At 35.4% G+C, this 14,151-nt stretch overlaps 1 protein-coding gene and 1 long non-coding RNA gene across 3 annotated transcripts; one reads left to right on the top strand and one right to left on the bottom strand.

The window, feature by feature from the left end:
- Positions 1–11,793, bottom strand: LOC102598349 (uncharacterized). 2 transcript variants are annotated; one of them, XM_006363260.2, is made up of 10 exons: positions 11,614–11,793; positions 7,669–7,843; positions 7,089–7,225; positions 5,910–5,954; positions 5,771–5,824; positions 4,263–4,367; positions 3,958–4,164; positions 3,644–3,729; positions 867–2,521; positions 1–753 (listed from the first exon to the last, which is right to left on the bottom strand). In XM_006363260.2, the coding sequence occupies exons 2-10, from the start codon at positions 7,841–7,843 to the stop codon at positions 464–466; spliced, it is 2,754 nt and encodes a 917-aa protein (XP_006363322.1). In that variant the 5' UTR covers positions 11,614–11,793; the 3' UTR covers positions 1–463. The 2 variants fall into 2 exon arrangements, with proteins under 2 accessions (XP_006363322.1, XP_015158875.1); XM_015303389.1 differs by lacking the exons at positions 3,958–4,164; positions 4,263–4,367 and having other exon boundaries at positions 2–753.
- Positions 11,794–13,063: 1,270 nt separating this feature from the next.
- On the top strand, positions 13,064–13,264 carry LOC107058078 (uncharacterized). The gene is made up of 2 exons (XR_001471761.1): positions 13,064–13,146; positions 13,205–13,264. It is a non-coding gene; the product is annotated as an uncharacterized lncRNA (long non-coding RNA).
- Positions 13,265–14,151: the final 887 nt, after the last annotated feature.

Here is a 14,151-nt window from a genome sequence, read left to right as displayed (position 1 = left end):
GGTAATGTTTGCTCAAATTAGAAGTTCGGTCAAAGCCTTACAAACAAAAACCAGCATTTAGGGACATCAATGGACAGAGAGGGGAGGGGTGAGGGCTGCCCCAATCAAACAGGTATAATAAGAATAAAAAAAACACGAAAATTGTTGCTATGTAATCTTTGGGATCATTTTCATCAATTGATTTGAATCGATACATACATTGGCTAAACATACAAGGTATCTGGTGAGCAGAAAGAATTGACAAATGACACCGAAAAGAAAAACCCTACCTCATTACAACAAAATTGTAAGGAGCACAAGCCTGAGAGAAACAATGCTGTGTTGACTCAAATTTAGAGGGGATGAGACAACTAGCTACTTCTCTAGAACTCTCTTTGTTTAACACTCTGACAGAAGGCCACTGGTAAAAAGGAACCTCTGCTGCAATGGCTAGGAACTGCACAATTGGGTGTGAGTAAGAAAGTTACCTTTCACTTCCTAAATGATGGGTTTTTGGCTTGAGAATGTACTTTATCTTAATACCCTTTTCAGTCTCTGGCCTAAACTTGACCTTATTTTTTCTACTTGAAGATGACTGAACAACTCCATCTTTTGGCAGCAGATCGTCAACACTGGAAACAGCGGAATCTTCCCCAGAATCTAATGTTGGGGCTATTTCTGAACTGCTACTTGGCACTTCTGGGCGCTCTGAGAACTTAGTGTCAGGACAACGCATTAACATGACATGATCTCCAGTGATGGCCTCCTTCCATCCTAAATTGATGATCAGATAAATCAGAATGAAAAAGCAGACAATACTTGAAGCTGAATGGTTGTGTTTGTGTGTGCATGTAATACATAGAAACAAGAGAGGTAATAAAACATACTCTGAGCAAGAAAAGCTTTTGCCACGCTAATTGAAAATCCCCAACCTTGATGTGCATTTCCATCAGGAACCTGACAATTCTTATGAGTGCCAGAGCTGTCCATGGGACATGACTGCAAAGGATTTTCATGCAATGACGTCCGATCATCAAACTTCAAAGATATTACACCCTCTTCAGGATCTTGTCTTCCAACTTCATGCCTCACAGGCATATAAAGCTTGGCAGCTACTCTGTTTGACCCAATCTGAAAAGCATTATGCTTAGCTGGCTTCTCAACAATATTGCACTTTTTAGGCATGGCAGGCTCTGTGCTTCCAGCTCCTGCTTCGACAGGGCAGTTTCCCTGTCGGCCAGTGCTCCAATCTTTCACTGAAATAGATAGAGAACCAATCATCACTTCAGAGCTCCTCTGCTTCTGATCGATTGCCTCTTTCTGCACCTCCAGTATTGAAGCATCATCACTTTCCACACTAACTTTTCTAGTCCATATCTTTCTGCTATTAACAGGGGAAACACTGTCCTTGTGCTTCTGTAAAGGTTCAACTTTTGCTTGATGATTTTGATTGCTACCATTTCGGCCAAACCTTTGCGATTTTGGAGCTTGCCACTCAGCATTGGCAGAAAGCCGTCGACTATTGGCAGACACTGGTCGGGGTTCACCATCATGAACTTTGACCGAATCCAGGTGTTGGTGAGAGAGATCACATTGGGATTCAACGCTCATATCTTCATTGCTGGAGAATTGAACCAGTTTAACACAGGTGGAGACGTTCAGAGATACATCAGGAATATCATAATTGGAGTCAGACGGTCCTGGAACGCTATGTACTTCTGCCAATGGAACCTCAAAACAATCAGCCGGTACCTCCAGATTTCCTTTTTCCTCATTTGATTGCTCCCTTGCTTTTGGTTCCTTCTTTCGAAGCTTTTTCACTTTTTTCCTCTCTAATAGCTCAGCTTTCCATTCAGCATTGGCAGACAATGGTTGGGGTTCAACATTCTGAACTTTGACCGAATCCAGGTGTTGATGAGAGAAATCACACTGGGATTCAATGCTCATATCTTCATTGCTGGAGAATTGAACCAGTTTAAGACAGGTGGAGACGTCCAGAGATACATCAAGAATATCAGAATTGGAGTCAGACGGTCCTGGAACACTATGTACTTCTCCCAATGGAACCTCAAAACAATCAGCTGGTAACTCCAGATTTCCTTTTTCCTCATTTGATTGCTCCCTTGCTTTCTGTTCCTTTTTTCGAAGCTTTTTCACTTTTTTCCTCTCTAATAGCACAGGTTTCCATTCAGCATTGGCAGAAAGCCGTTGACTATTGGCAGACACTGGTTGGGGTTCAACATTCTGAACTTCTACCAAATCCAGGTGTTGGTGAGAGAAATCACATTGGGATTCAATGCTCCTATCTTCATTGCTGGAGAGTTGAACCAGTTTAAGACAGGTGGAGACATCCAGAGATACATCAGGAATATCAGAATTGGAGTCAGACGGTCCTGGAACGCTATGAATTTCTGCCAATGGAACCTCAAAACAATCAGCTGGTACCTCCAGATTTCCTTTTTCCTCATTTAATTGCTCCCTTGCTTTCTGTTCCTTCTGTCGAAGCTTTTTCACTTTTTTCCTCTCTAGTTGCTCAGCGTGCCTAGCATATCACAAGAGAAATAATTAAGAAATTCCTATAATAACTATACCACATAGAAGCGGAAAAACCAAGATTCACTGAGATAAGAAGTGACAAGAGTTTTAAGAAACTGGCAGGCTGAGGCCAGAGCCACATTCAAGCAAGGGGGTTTGTATGATACCCCTTGCTCAAATTTTTTACTTATTATACACGTATATAACAAGCCAAAAATAATAAAATGCATGATAAATATAAGGGTTGAATCCCCTTGACTAGAAAGGGAAGCTGGGAAGCTTGATATAACCTATTTTTATAAAACTTGAATCCCCTTGATGAAATTTTTGGCTCCGCCACTGGCTGGGGCGGTAAGTTTTACATCTTCGATTAACTAATCTTTTCATCTGAAGCAGATTGGAAACTGTAATGAATGTACAATTTCCTGTTGGCTTTTCTCTCAGTGTCAACCTTGCCCCATCCAAGGGGTGAATGCTTCCAAGAACTATCACTGTCCTGTCTTTATCTACTTACCTAACAAATAATAAAATAAGTCACTTCTAGCTGAAATGAATTGAGTTATTTGACCTGTCAATTAAGATGCCATTATATAAATCCCCAAGCTCCACATCACTGTATTTTCCTCATTCGTAATTTTAAAAATTGACAAACAAATAAAATACAGAATTGTTTTCTACTTGTAGAGAAATCTGCTTCAAAGAATTAAGGGGTCGTTTGGTTGGGAACAAGTTATCCTGGGATTAATATTCCGGGATAAGTCATCCCACCATATATATGGAATAGCTTATCTTATCCCATTACCATGGTATAAATGATGGGATAAATAATCCAAGGACTACCTAATACCTCCAACCAAATGCATGACAAATTAATCTCGCATTTTATCCTGACATTATTATACCTTATACCTCACACCAAACGACTCCCAAGGGTATAAACTGCACAAGCACATCTTCAGCGCACATAAATATTTTTATTCCAAAAATATTTTTAAGCATCAACATATTTTTTTAAAAATAAATAAGAAACACAACTTTATCAAGTCCTAACTAGTCATTCAGAACACAGGAGCAATGACGATAGAACATAACCTCAGCAAAATACATGAAAAGAGGAGAATAGTCTCACTTTTTTTTAGCAGCTTCTTCCTCCTCAAAAAGCAACCTTTGGCATCTCAAGGCTTCAGCATTTTTTTCATCAGCGCATGCTTTAACCTGAGCATAAATGAACACCAGTTACTGTGGATGTTGGTTTGATGGACAGTATCAGGTAGAGCATTACAAAAGAGTATCTTCATCTACCAGACTTTCAAGAATAAAAATCAGATCCGAATCAAACAGTATCATGCAAATACAGATGTGAAAATATATAGTTTCAACTTTCAACGCATGAAGCCCGAAAGTTCTTTGGAACCTAAAAAGATTCAAAGGAGATAGAACTACCAGCTTCTGTTCAAAAAGGAAGCTAGTGCAAGCAACCAGATTCTTTGAGTCGAAACCAATTTTGTCAGCTTCCCCATCAAAAACATATTTTTCCACCGACTCAGCTGTGCCAACGCATAAGAATGTTCTCTCACTAGCATCATCAAGAATGCTAAATAATTCCTCTGCGGTCACTGGAAGCCTGGAGGGTTTAGGTTGGATGACTTCCTGCAAATTGATCCTATTTAGCTTCATTAGCTCTCATCTCATTTTGCTTTTGTCGTTGGTTTGAGAATACTTGGTAGAAATGGAAATAGAGAACTAACCAACAACTTTGAACCAGCCTTTATATAAACACGAGGAAGAGACCAAATGGCTGGTTTTCCCAAAGCTGTTGCCAAGGCCTGAACAAGTGCAGATCCCGAAGTTTCCTAAAAGAAACATGTCAATCACGCTCTAACACTCTGTAAGGTGTGGGATGGGAGAAATGTACTGTTATGCTTTTTATCGTCTTGACAGACCAACAATCACTTCAGCCAATTTTTTATCAGTAGCTCAAAATAACTCTGTGCTAGTCAAAAACAGTTTCAAAAAGATTTCTAGCATAATCACCATTTGTATATACTCTGTATAGGTTGTTCAGATCAAAAGAAACCTAATAAATCTTTACCAAAGGCATATAATGAGTTTGAATGTGGAAATACTCAATGACTTAAGCAAATTATCTCTGAAAAAAGGAAACAGAGACTACAGTCCAGTTTATGCAAACCCGTGGAAATAAGCTGTAATTTCTCGTAGAGAAAGGGAGGAACACATGCAGGTTTTCTATCTTCTTATCTACCTGAACAGATTAGGAGGGACATATCTTGCTGCACACTGTGAATAGCCAAGGTGATATTCTACTATAGTCAAACTTCTCTATAGCAGCCGGTCTGTTCTGATATTTTGTGGCTTTTATAGAGGTAGGCTGTTATACACCTATAAAAGTACTTGACATTTATATTGGCTGGTGCCATACAAAATAACAAATTATTTAAATTTAAAATTTCAGAAGATATTCATATTTTAGTAATTAAAATTAAAGAGAGCTAATACACCATGAAATTTTTTTGACACTTATAAGATGGAAAACTTCTGTCTAATGGAATACAAAAATGTGTTCATCTTACAATTGTTTTTTTTTAAATTACCGAAGTATGTATATTCTTTGTCAATAGTGGTGTAATGTATTAAATATTAAAATATTTGGTCAAAATACTAGACCTATTATTAGTCAACAATAACAACATACCTAGTGTAATTCCACAAGTGAGGTCTGGGGGGATGGTGCCTACGCAGCCTTACACAGGATCAAGTATGGAAAGGAAGATACAATAGTCAAATTAAATGTCTAGCACTAAAAGTGGGAAATAGCAAAAAAAATTGAACATTAAAATAACGTGGGAAATAGAAAATTAAAAATCAATTAATATTTGAGTAAGACTGTTATATAGGGATAATTTTACAAAGAATGTATTGTTATAGTGATGGTTGTTGCTGTTACAAGTAAAATGTTGTTATAGAGGGGGTAAAACATAATATAAAAAATTAGTTCCAAAGAAAATTTGGTTCTTATAGTGAAATACTGTTATAAAGGGTGGTTGTTATAGAGAAGTTTGACTTTACTCTTCTAGAGGCATTCTTCTACCTTTAGGTAATTCTACATTATCATCACATTTCTGTGTTACAATTGCAACTGGAAGAAGTCACTTTAAGTTCCATTTCAAAAAGACCCACTTCAAGTACTAAGTCAAGAAAAAACATACATAAGAGCAGGAACATGGAAAGCAATTACCTTTAGTGAAATATCTTGCAATGATACAACTTCCTTAACCTCATCTACCGAGAGCTGTATGTAGCAGCCATATAACAACATAATAAGTATCAAGGAATGGGTACACAAAAAGAAGAATTAGGGAGTGAGGGAGAAGTACCTTGTCCCAAAAGGCTCCCAAAAAATCCCTGTATTTCTGAGACTCCTACAAAATGTAAATAAAACATAAGATTCAGCCCATGCACACCCAACATTGACTAGTAAAGATGATATCGTTACCTAATCAGAAAACAAGAATGGAAATCATATTGCAAGTGGCAATTGACATACCAGTGTTCTCAAAGACAAAAAGAGTTAAAGCATCAATTTCTGCTAGGACTCTGATGTGCCTCTAGTTATAAAAGCTTATTCTAGGAGGCCAAAATAAACAATTAAAAGACTTAGTAACTGTCATGCGACAGTTATGGGGTGGTTTTCTGTAGAAAAAGGGGCAAAACAGTTAGAAGAGGGTGTTGAGAAAAAGGAAAAGGGAATTCTGGAAGAGTTGTCGCCTCTCAAATGTCTAGAAAGGTTGTGATCTGTTTAATCATAGGTTATGTATTATATAACTAAAGTTCATTGATGTCTTAGGATGTAATTTATGGTGTTTGGCAGTGTCCTAGTGATTTTTTTTTAGACTTCTGGTTGTAATATCAGTGTATCTAGTGTGAAATAACAGTTTTTGTTCCTTTATTTACTATATCAGCGGTAAAGTCTATCAGGCTCTAAGCACAAAGGGAAATTTAAGTGTGCCCATAATGAAGAAAAGTGAAAACGGAGAGAGAATGTAAAATATATATGTACTGCAAGAAACAATAGCTATAAACACAGATACAATTATACAGTTGAAGGATTGAAAGAATTGCAAGTGAATTATATGACTAAGAAAATATTTAAAATCAAAAAATATATTAATTGAGTTTGCAAGGCATTTTAAATTTCTGAGTTATAGAAAGTTTTTTTTTGAAGTGTCAGGCTAAAACTGGCTAAACTTCATATAATAATTACTAAACATCTAATATCATATTTGTTCACAATGTCTCCTTTGCATTTAATATGTCATTCTTTCTTTCTAACTATACTTATTGATTAGTGTCACTCTCATCAAGAGAGAATCATGGCCATGCTAACACCTTAAAGTGCCCTTCACTAAAGCACCCTTAACAAGCACCATGTGCTACACTTAATTTAGGATTTAAGCAGCCTTTACAATAACTACACGTACACAAATGGTAAACCTCCAAATCTATTCCGGCATTAAAGCAGAGTAACATAAAAGAAAAAGGCCTCCAAGATATACCTTATCAGAATTTGAGGATCTACGGTGCAGACGTATATGTCTTCGGTGATTAATAGGTGAACAAAATTCCCTGGAACACTTCTCACACTTCTGCATCTTAAGGTTTGAAGGATTCGATAATGACCATCCAGTAATATCTGCAAACAAAATAGAAGTAACAGAAGCCAATCAATATTCATGGCTTAAGCCACAATCCTGTATGCGGCCTATTACAAACTGGAGAATCTTCATATAGACCTTTTCAGGTTACTTATTGGCCTCCTCAGCTAATGCATCAAGCACTGTGGCTTAAAGCATTTTGAATGACTTAAACTCACATTCTATCCCAACTTGAGGTCCACAAGCTATTGAAATATTGAAAAGTTCCTTGATCCGCACAGTGGGCAGATGGATCCCTCTACTCTTTTCCAGAGGTCTCGGGTTCGAGCACTGGAAATGGAGAAACTCCTGGTATGAAACACTTACATACGCAAAGGGAATCCGCATTACTAGGGCCAATGGTCTTTGGATTCTGGATGGTTAAACCATTAAAAAAAAAGACATGTTGTATTCTATGAACACCAAGTTCTAAATTTGTTACCTGGCTGATCCATAGAATGAAGCCACTGCATCCACTGAACAGGACCTTCCCCAGTTCTTGGTAGGGGTTCCTTTCCCATAGCTTGCCTGATGAAAGTATCAAGCGAATTGTTCACCTGATCCGCTATTTTCTTTGCATCTGGAGTTCCACCTGTATTGAGCTTTGCCACTGGCATCTACACACAATTAATAGATCATAAAAGGGAACTTCAGAAAATAATTTTGACATACACAAATTCTTTTGATAAGGAAAAACTTGGCATATACAAATAAAAAGAAGAACATATTCAGCAGCATGAGTTAGATACATGTCTGCATGCATGCTTATCTTGTGCTCGTATAGGAAATGTGTGTCCTGGCAGCGACGAGCTCAAAATATGGGGAAAAAAAAACTAAGCAAAATGAAATGGGAGGACAAGAACTACAAAGATCATTCTCAAAAAAAAAAAAAACATTGCCCAGAATAGATGTGGCAACAACTGGAATGTAATGCTCAGAAGAAATGTGCAGGATTGAGAGATGGGAAGTCTGCTTGAACTACTTGCTAGTGTGGAAAAATATAATAAGAATGAGAATTGTGCTGAAAATTGGTATGGGGAAGAAACAACACCTTCACTGTGAAAGATTGTTATCATCAAATATGCTGTCAGAACCAGATCATTGAACTTTGTCCCTGGAAACTTATTTGGAAGACCAAAATGCCTACCAAGATCATCTGTTTTTGTTGGATTGCTCTCCAGGAAGCATGTTCAACACAAGATAATCTCAACAAAAGAGGCGTCGATCTGGATAATAAATGCTATATGTGTCAGAATAGCACAGAAACAGTCAATCACCTGCTCCTTCACTGTGCAGTGGCCAAGGTCCTATGGAATATGTTCTGCTGCATTTTGGCTTACAATGGGTCATGCCACATAATTTGAAAGAAGCCTATGCGAGCTAGAATACATGGAGAGTTGATAGGTCCATCAAGAAAGTCTGGGTGATGATCCCTGGAGTTATTTTTTGGTGTTTATGGACTGAAATGAACCTTAGATGTTCTGATGGGATCTCAACTCCAAACCACTCCCTTAAAGCTAGATGTTTACTTATGCTGTTCAGTTGGGTTAAGTTAACGCCTGTATTTAGCACTGAACAAATTCTTGACTTTGTTAGCTCTCTAGTACTAGTTTGAAGATTGTAAAGGAGCTAACAACTTTTGCTTATGCTCTGTGGGCCCTTTTGCCTATTATTCTGCTATTGCATCTGCTTGATGCTTTTTAATGAAATACCTTACTTCATCAAAAAAAAAAAAAACTATTGTGTTCAAAATAGAAAGGATTTATACAACCCATAACTTGGCCTACTGTCAGGCAGAATAGTAAATAACATAGCACAGGTATCAATAGATGTCGATAATTAGACCAAAAAACAGAATTCTCAGAAGAACAAATTGAAAAAGTCAAATGACTGGGCATATCTGCAATATCCAATCATCTGGAGATTAAACTGCTTATTAAACTCTAAATTTAGAGACATGCTATAAGTGGAGTAAGGGGAATAAAAATATTTGTTGAATCCCATCTTAGATATTTTACCACAATTCATGTAGATTTTCTAGGTGAAACTTGAAGATCTCTGTTGCATAAATTTGGCTTAAGTAGGTGCCAGGGGTTAAACTATGAGAGCAAAACCTCTACCCTGCTCCCTCTACCAATTTGTTAGTCTGGAGGTAAAGGTCACTTAAGCAATGCGTCTTCATTTCGAGAAAGTGCAAAGCTAAATTTCCCCAAGCCACCACTGACCCAAAGACACATAAGTTCTTGGAGGTTCTTTTGGATTGCCTTAATAGGCTACACTAAATAAACCCAAAGAACACATGATGATGGCAGTGCAAAGTACAAACAGGCCCTGGTAGTAGGCTTGCTTTACTGGTGTTCAAAGACTTAAAGCTGGCTTGTTCATTTCGCATTTTAATCTAGAAGTAATTTGGTCAAATTGTATCAGTTACTTGTCTTTCTTCTCCATTCACGAGGAAAAGACCTCTCAAACGCAAAGAGTTTGTCATGTACCAAGCAAGAAAAGCTACACAGAGACTCAATCCTACGTAGTATACATATAGTTTGTCTGAAGCAATAGTAAATTGACTATTAGTGACTACTACTAAGCATTCCTTGAACAACTGGATGTTAATTTGCTTGTTACTTTGACAGTAAAGTTTACACCAATCCTCCAATCAACTTGATATTCTGTGAACTTAGACTTCTGTATGTACCAAAGGTGAATGGAATGAGAAGAGGAAAGAAAAAGGCAAACTCTGTATGATTAGCAGCTGTTACAAAAAGTAGTGTTTCTTGGAAAAAGAGGTTTTCCTAATAACATCATTAATGATCCCAAACTAAATCCATCTGACAAGCCAAAGAGGTATTGAAGCATTTGAGTCTAATCTCAACTAAATCCCATTGACGACTCAGAGGTGTATTAAAGAATTTGACCTATTCTTCCCATTTCAATTCAAGTTCCCATATGCTCCCAAAACGAATCAAAAGCTAGATAACGAATCCTTTAGCAAACACGATTGTAGTTCACATCCCCACTAAATACCTGATATGCCAGCTCTAATTATCTAGTTCCTAGAACAGTTTATTTTATATTTTTTCCTCAAGTTCAGATTTCCTCAAAGATCCAACAGGTAAATAATGGTATCCACGTGTTTACTATATTCCAGAAGATAATGCCAATGCAAATCTCACTTGGAATATCTCAATGATAACTCATAAGTTGGTAGAAATTTGCACACATGCTCCAAGACGAAATTCAACTGGATCTCTACTAGAATGCTAAAGTAAAAAATCTTCATTCCATTATCATAAAACAAAAAAAACAAAGTATTGGTTGGCAAAGCAGCACACAAGACCAAAAATTTTCTGTAGTGTTGGCATCGCGAAATAGTTGCTTATCTGCACTTATTATACAACAAGAAGATAAGTTTACTTTGAATCCACCAACAAAAAATATCATTCTCAATTCAAAGGTTACTAACTCATTGCCACCTGGTCCATGACTATTATCTGTATATAAGCTGGTCACCTTTTTTGTTTTCAAGTAATAATTTCTTTTAAGACCAAAGCTTGTTGCTACCAAATTCTTAACTAAATCCGTAAAAACTACCAAGCAATAAATCAAACTGCATATACAAGAAACATGTTGAACTGATTCTCCAATATATTGTCCACATTTATATAGAACAGACATGCTATTGTGAACTCCAATGTACTTCAAACCTAACAAATACTCATAAACAGAAAGAAATGGTAGCATGGATAGATCATCAAGAACACAGTAACCAAAAATTGCTTCGACCAATGAGTCAACCCCCACCCCACCCACACAAAATTCTGCATTCCAATTCAAATCCAATCTATTAGCACTCCTCCCTTTTTCATCATCCAAACAAGATTGGCATTCACGAATTTACACTTAGGACAGGTCCACTATATATATACTAAAACAAGTACTTACTATTTTGGTACTCAGATTCTTTTCTAAATGCCTTGCTCAGTGACTCAAATGCTCTACAATTTCGATTTTTTTTTTAAATGCCTTTCCAAGTGACTCAGATGCTCTACAATTTCGATTCTTTTTAAAATGCCTTGCCCAGTGACTCAAATGCTGTACAATTTCGATTATTTAAAATGCCTTGTCCAGTGAAATACCCCCAAATCATTTGGGATCAAGGAGTAGTAGATACACTTATAATGAAGAAGAAACCCAAGAAGCAAGAATTTAATATATGCATGCATATCCAATGCGAATAATGAACAATCAACACTACAAACAGACAACATATCAGATCAAAGTACAACTGCATCCAAAATTTTCGCCTACAATGATTTGAAGTGAGGTGATCGGTGATCGGAAAGTAGCATATATCATGTTAAAGAAGAAGAAGAAAGGTGGCATATACCAGTCCAGTCCAGTGTGGTGTCTGACAAGGATCGAGATATCAATGGCGGTCGAAGAAATTAGAAGACTTTGTTGCTTACATGAAGATGAAGAGAAGTATTAGTCTATTTATCGAAAAAGAAGGGACTGGTCGGAGAAATGTTCAGAGAAATGGGGAGGTACAGACAGACGAAGAAGAAAAAAAGTGCGTATAACAAGGAGAAAAAATACGTGGAAAATGAAGGACAAAATAGAATCTCTTTTTTTTCTTTTTTTTTTTTTTTTTTTTTTGGTCTGTATATTCTAGTTTAAAGTAAGCGTGGCAACGGGACCGGAACCGGGACTACCGGGACGGACCAGAATCGGGACGGAACCGTACCAGAATTGGGACAGACCGGAACCGGTAATTCGAGAAAAAAATATGTTTACCCATCCCGGACCGGTAACGGACCAGACCGGACCGGAAACCGGGTACCAACGGCTATATTTAAAAAAATATATATTAAAATTAAAAAATTACAAACATTACTCAAATAATATTAAAACTTTTCTAATTTTAAAGTTAAAAATTTATACTTTTAAAGTTTTAAATACAAACTTTCAAACTTTAAAAGTATAATAGTTTAAATTTGACACTTTAAAAGTTGGAAATTTAAATTCAAACTTTAAAACTATAAAACTATAAAAGTTTAAATTTCACACTTTAAAAGTTTGAAAATTTAAATTCAAACTTTAAAACTATAAAACTATAAAAGTTTAAATTTCACACTTTAAATTTTAAAAGTTTGAAAATTTAAATTCAAACTTTAAAACTATAAAACTATAAAAGTTTAAATTTCACACTTTAAAAGTTTGAAAATTTAAATTCAAACTTTAAAACTATAAAACTATAAAAGTTACACTTTAAAAGTTTTAAAATTTAAATTTAAATTATAAACTTTAAAACTATAAAACTATAAAATTTAAATTTCACACTTTAAATTTTAAAAGTTTGAAAATTTAAATTCAAGAGTCAAGACAATAATAAAAAAAAAATTAAGGAATAGCCTATACTTTTATTAATATTAATTAAATAGTACAAGTTGAGTTACAAAATATTAGTAGAGTATTAAAAAATCTAATCTACACAGCCACCTTCTAGGAAGGGTTCTGTTTGAATTAGACCTCGAATTATTATACTCATACTAATAGACATTTAAATTTAATAGTTCATGATACCAAGGAAAAAATAAATAAATCATTTAACATTTCTCTAGTAACATGCTCTGGAATTGGTTGATTAGCTAGTTTCTCCATTGCAAAATCTTGCATTATTTCATCAACGTCATTTTCAAATTTGGTCGATAAAGGTGGATGACCATAACTCCTTCTCTCGCCATTAATCCAATCTCTAAATAGTACCGATATCTCCAAGCTATCTGCTGCTAATGAATATCTATGTTCTCCAAAGTTACTGAAGATGCTTAAATAGCTAACACATCTCGAGCAACCGGTTGAAGTTTTGGAAATCCCTGGCCGCGATTGCTCCACCATTCTAGAAGATCAATAGTAGTAGGTTCTATATTTTGATTAATATATGCATCAAAATTATTTCTGAAGATCAATAGTAGTAGGTTCTGTATTTTGATTAATATATGCATCAAAATCATTTCTATCATTATGAGAAAGTTCAATAATACCATCTATCATATCATCCATATCATCTTCATTATTATATCTACTCCTAGAACTTTGAGGTTGTTTGTTATGTACTACATTCCTTATATTAGAATTATACAAGTCATACAGTTTTCTAGCTTCAATTTTTATACTATCTTTAACATCTTGACAACTAGGTGTTTCATCATCTTCACTATCAATACCCAAATTAAAATATATTTTATCAACCATTCGTTATGCACCTTCATCTTTGTAATGTGGGTTTAACAAACAAGCAGTTAAATAAATTTGAGGAATAGGAATAAAATATTTTTTAAATTTTTCAATCATTTTCTTAACAGATTCTTCAAATCTTGGTTTATTTTTGAATTTATAAAATTTACTAGAAATAACACAAATATTAGGTAAAACATAGCAAATAATTAGATAATAAAGTGCAGATATTTTTTTTGTAGTTAAATAAAAATCTTTTAATAATTCTATAAGTTATTTTATGTCATTCCAATCATTATCATCAAATCTATATGTCATATTTGAATTATGAGCATTCCAAACCATTTGTAAAGGTTTCCTATATTCATAAGTGACTTCAAGCATTTCATATAAAGAATTACATCTAGTACACACTGATTTTGGAATTTTTCTAGGTGGAGATTAAATTCACGATAACGATTTTCAAAATCTCTACGTCTAGACTTAACTTGACATTTAAAAATAAAATGACATGCAGTTTCAACTTTTATGCAACCATCATTGTACATTGATATACCATCTCTAACAATCAAATTATATATGTGTGCAACACACCTAATATGAAAACCAGCAATATAAATAGGGCAAAGAAACAGTTTTAGTATTTCAACAGCAGTTCTATTATTAGAAGCATTATCTAAGGTGACAC

This window comes from Solanum tuberosum, unplaced genomic scaffold, assembly GCF_000226075.1.
Source record: "Solanum tuberosum cultivar DM 1-3 516 R44 unplaced genomic scaffold, SolTub_3.0 scf00432, whole genome shotgun sequence".
Lineage (NCBI taxonomy): Eukaryota > Viridiplantae > Streptophyta > Magnoliopsida > Solanales > Solanaceae > Solanum > Solanum tuberosum.
The sequence above is the reverse complement of the archived record's forward strand: the minus strand, read 5'-3'. Positions and strand labels throughout refer to the sequence as shown.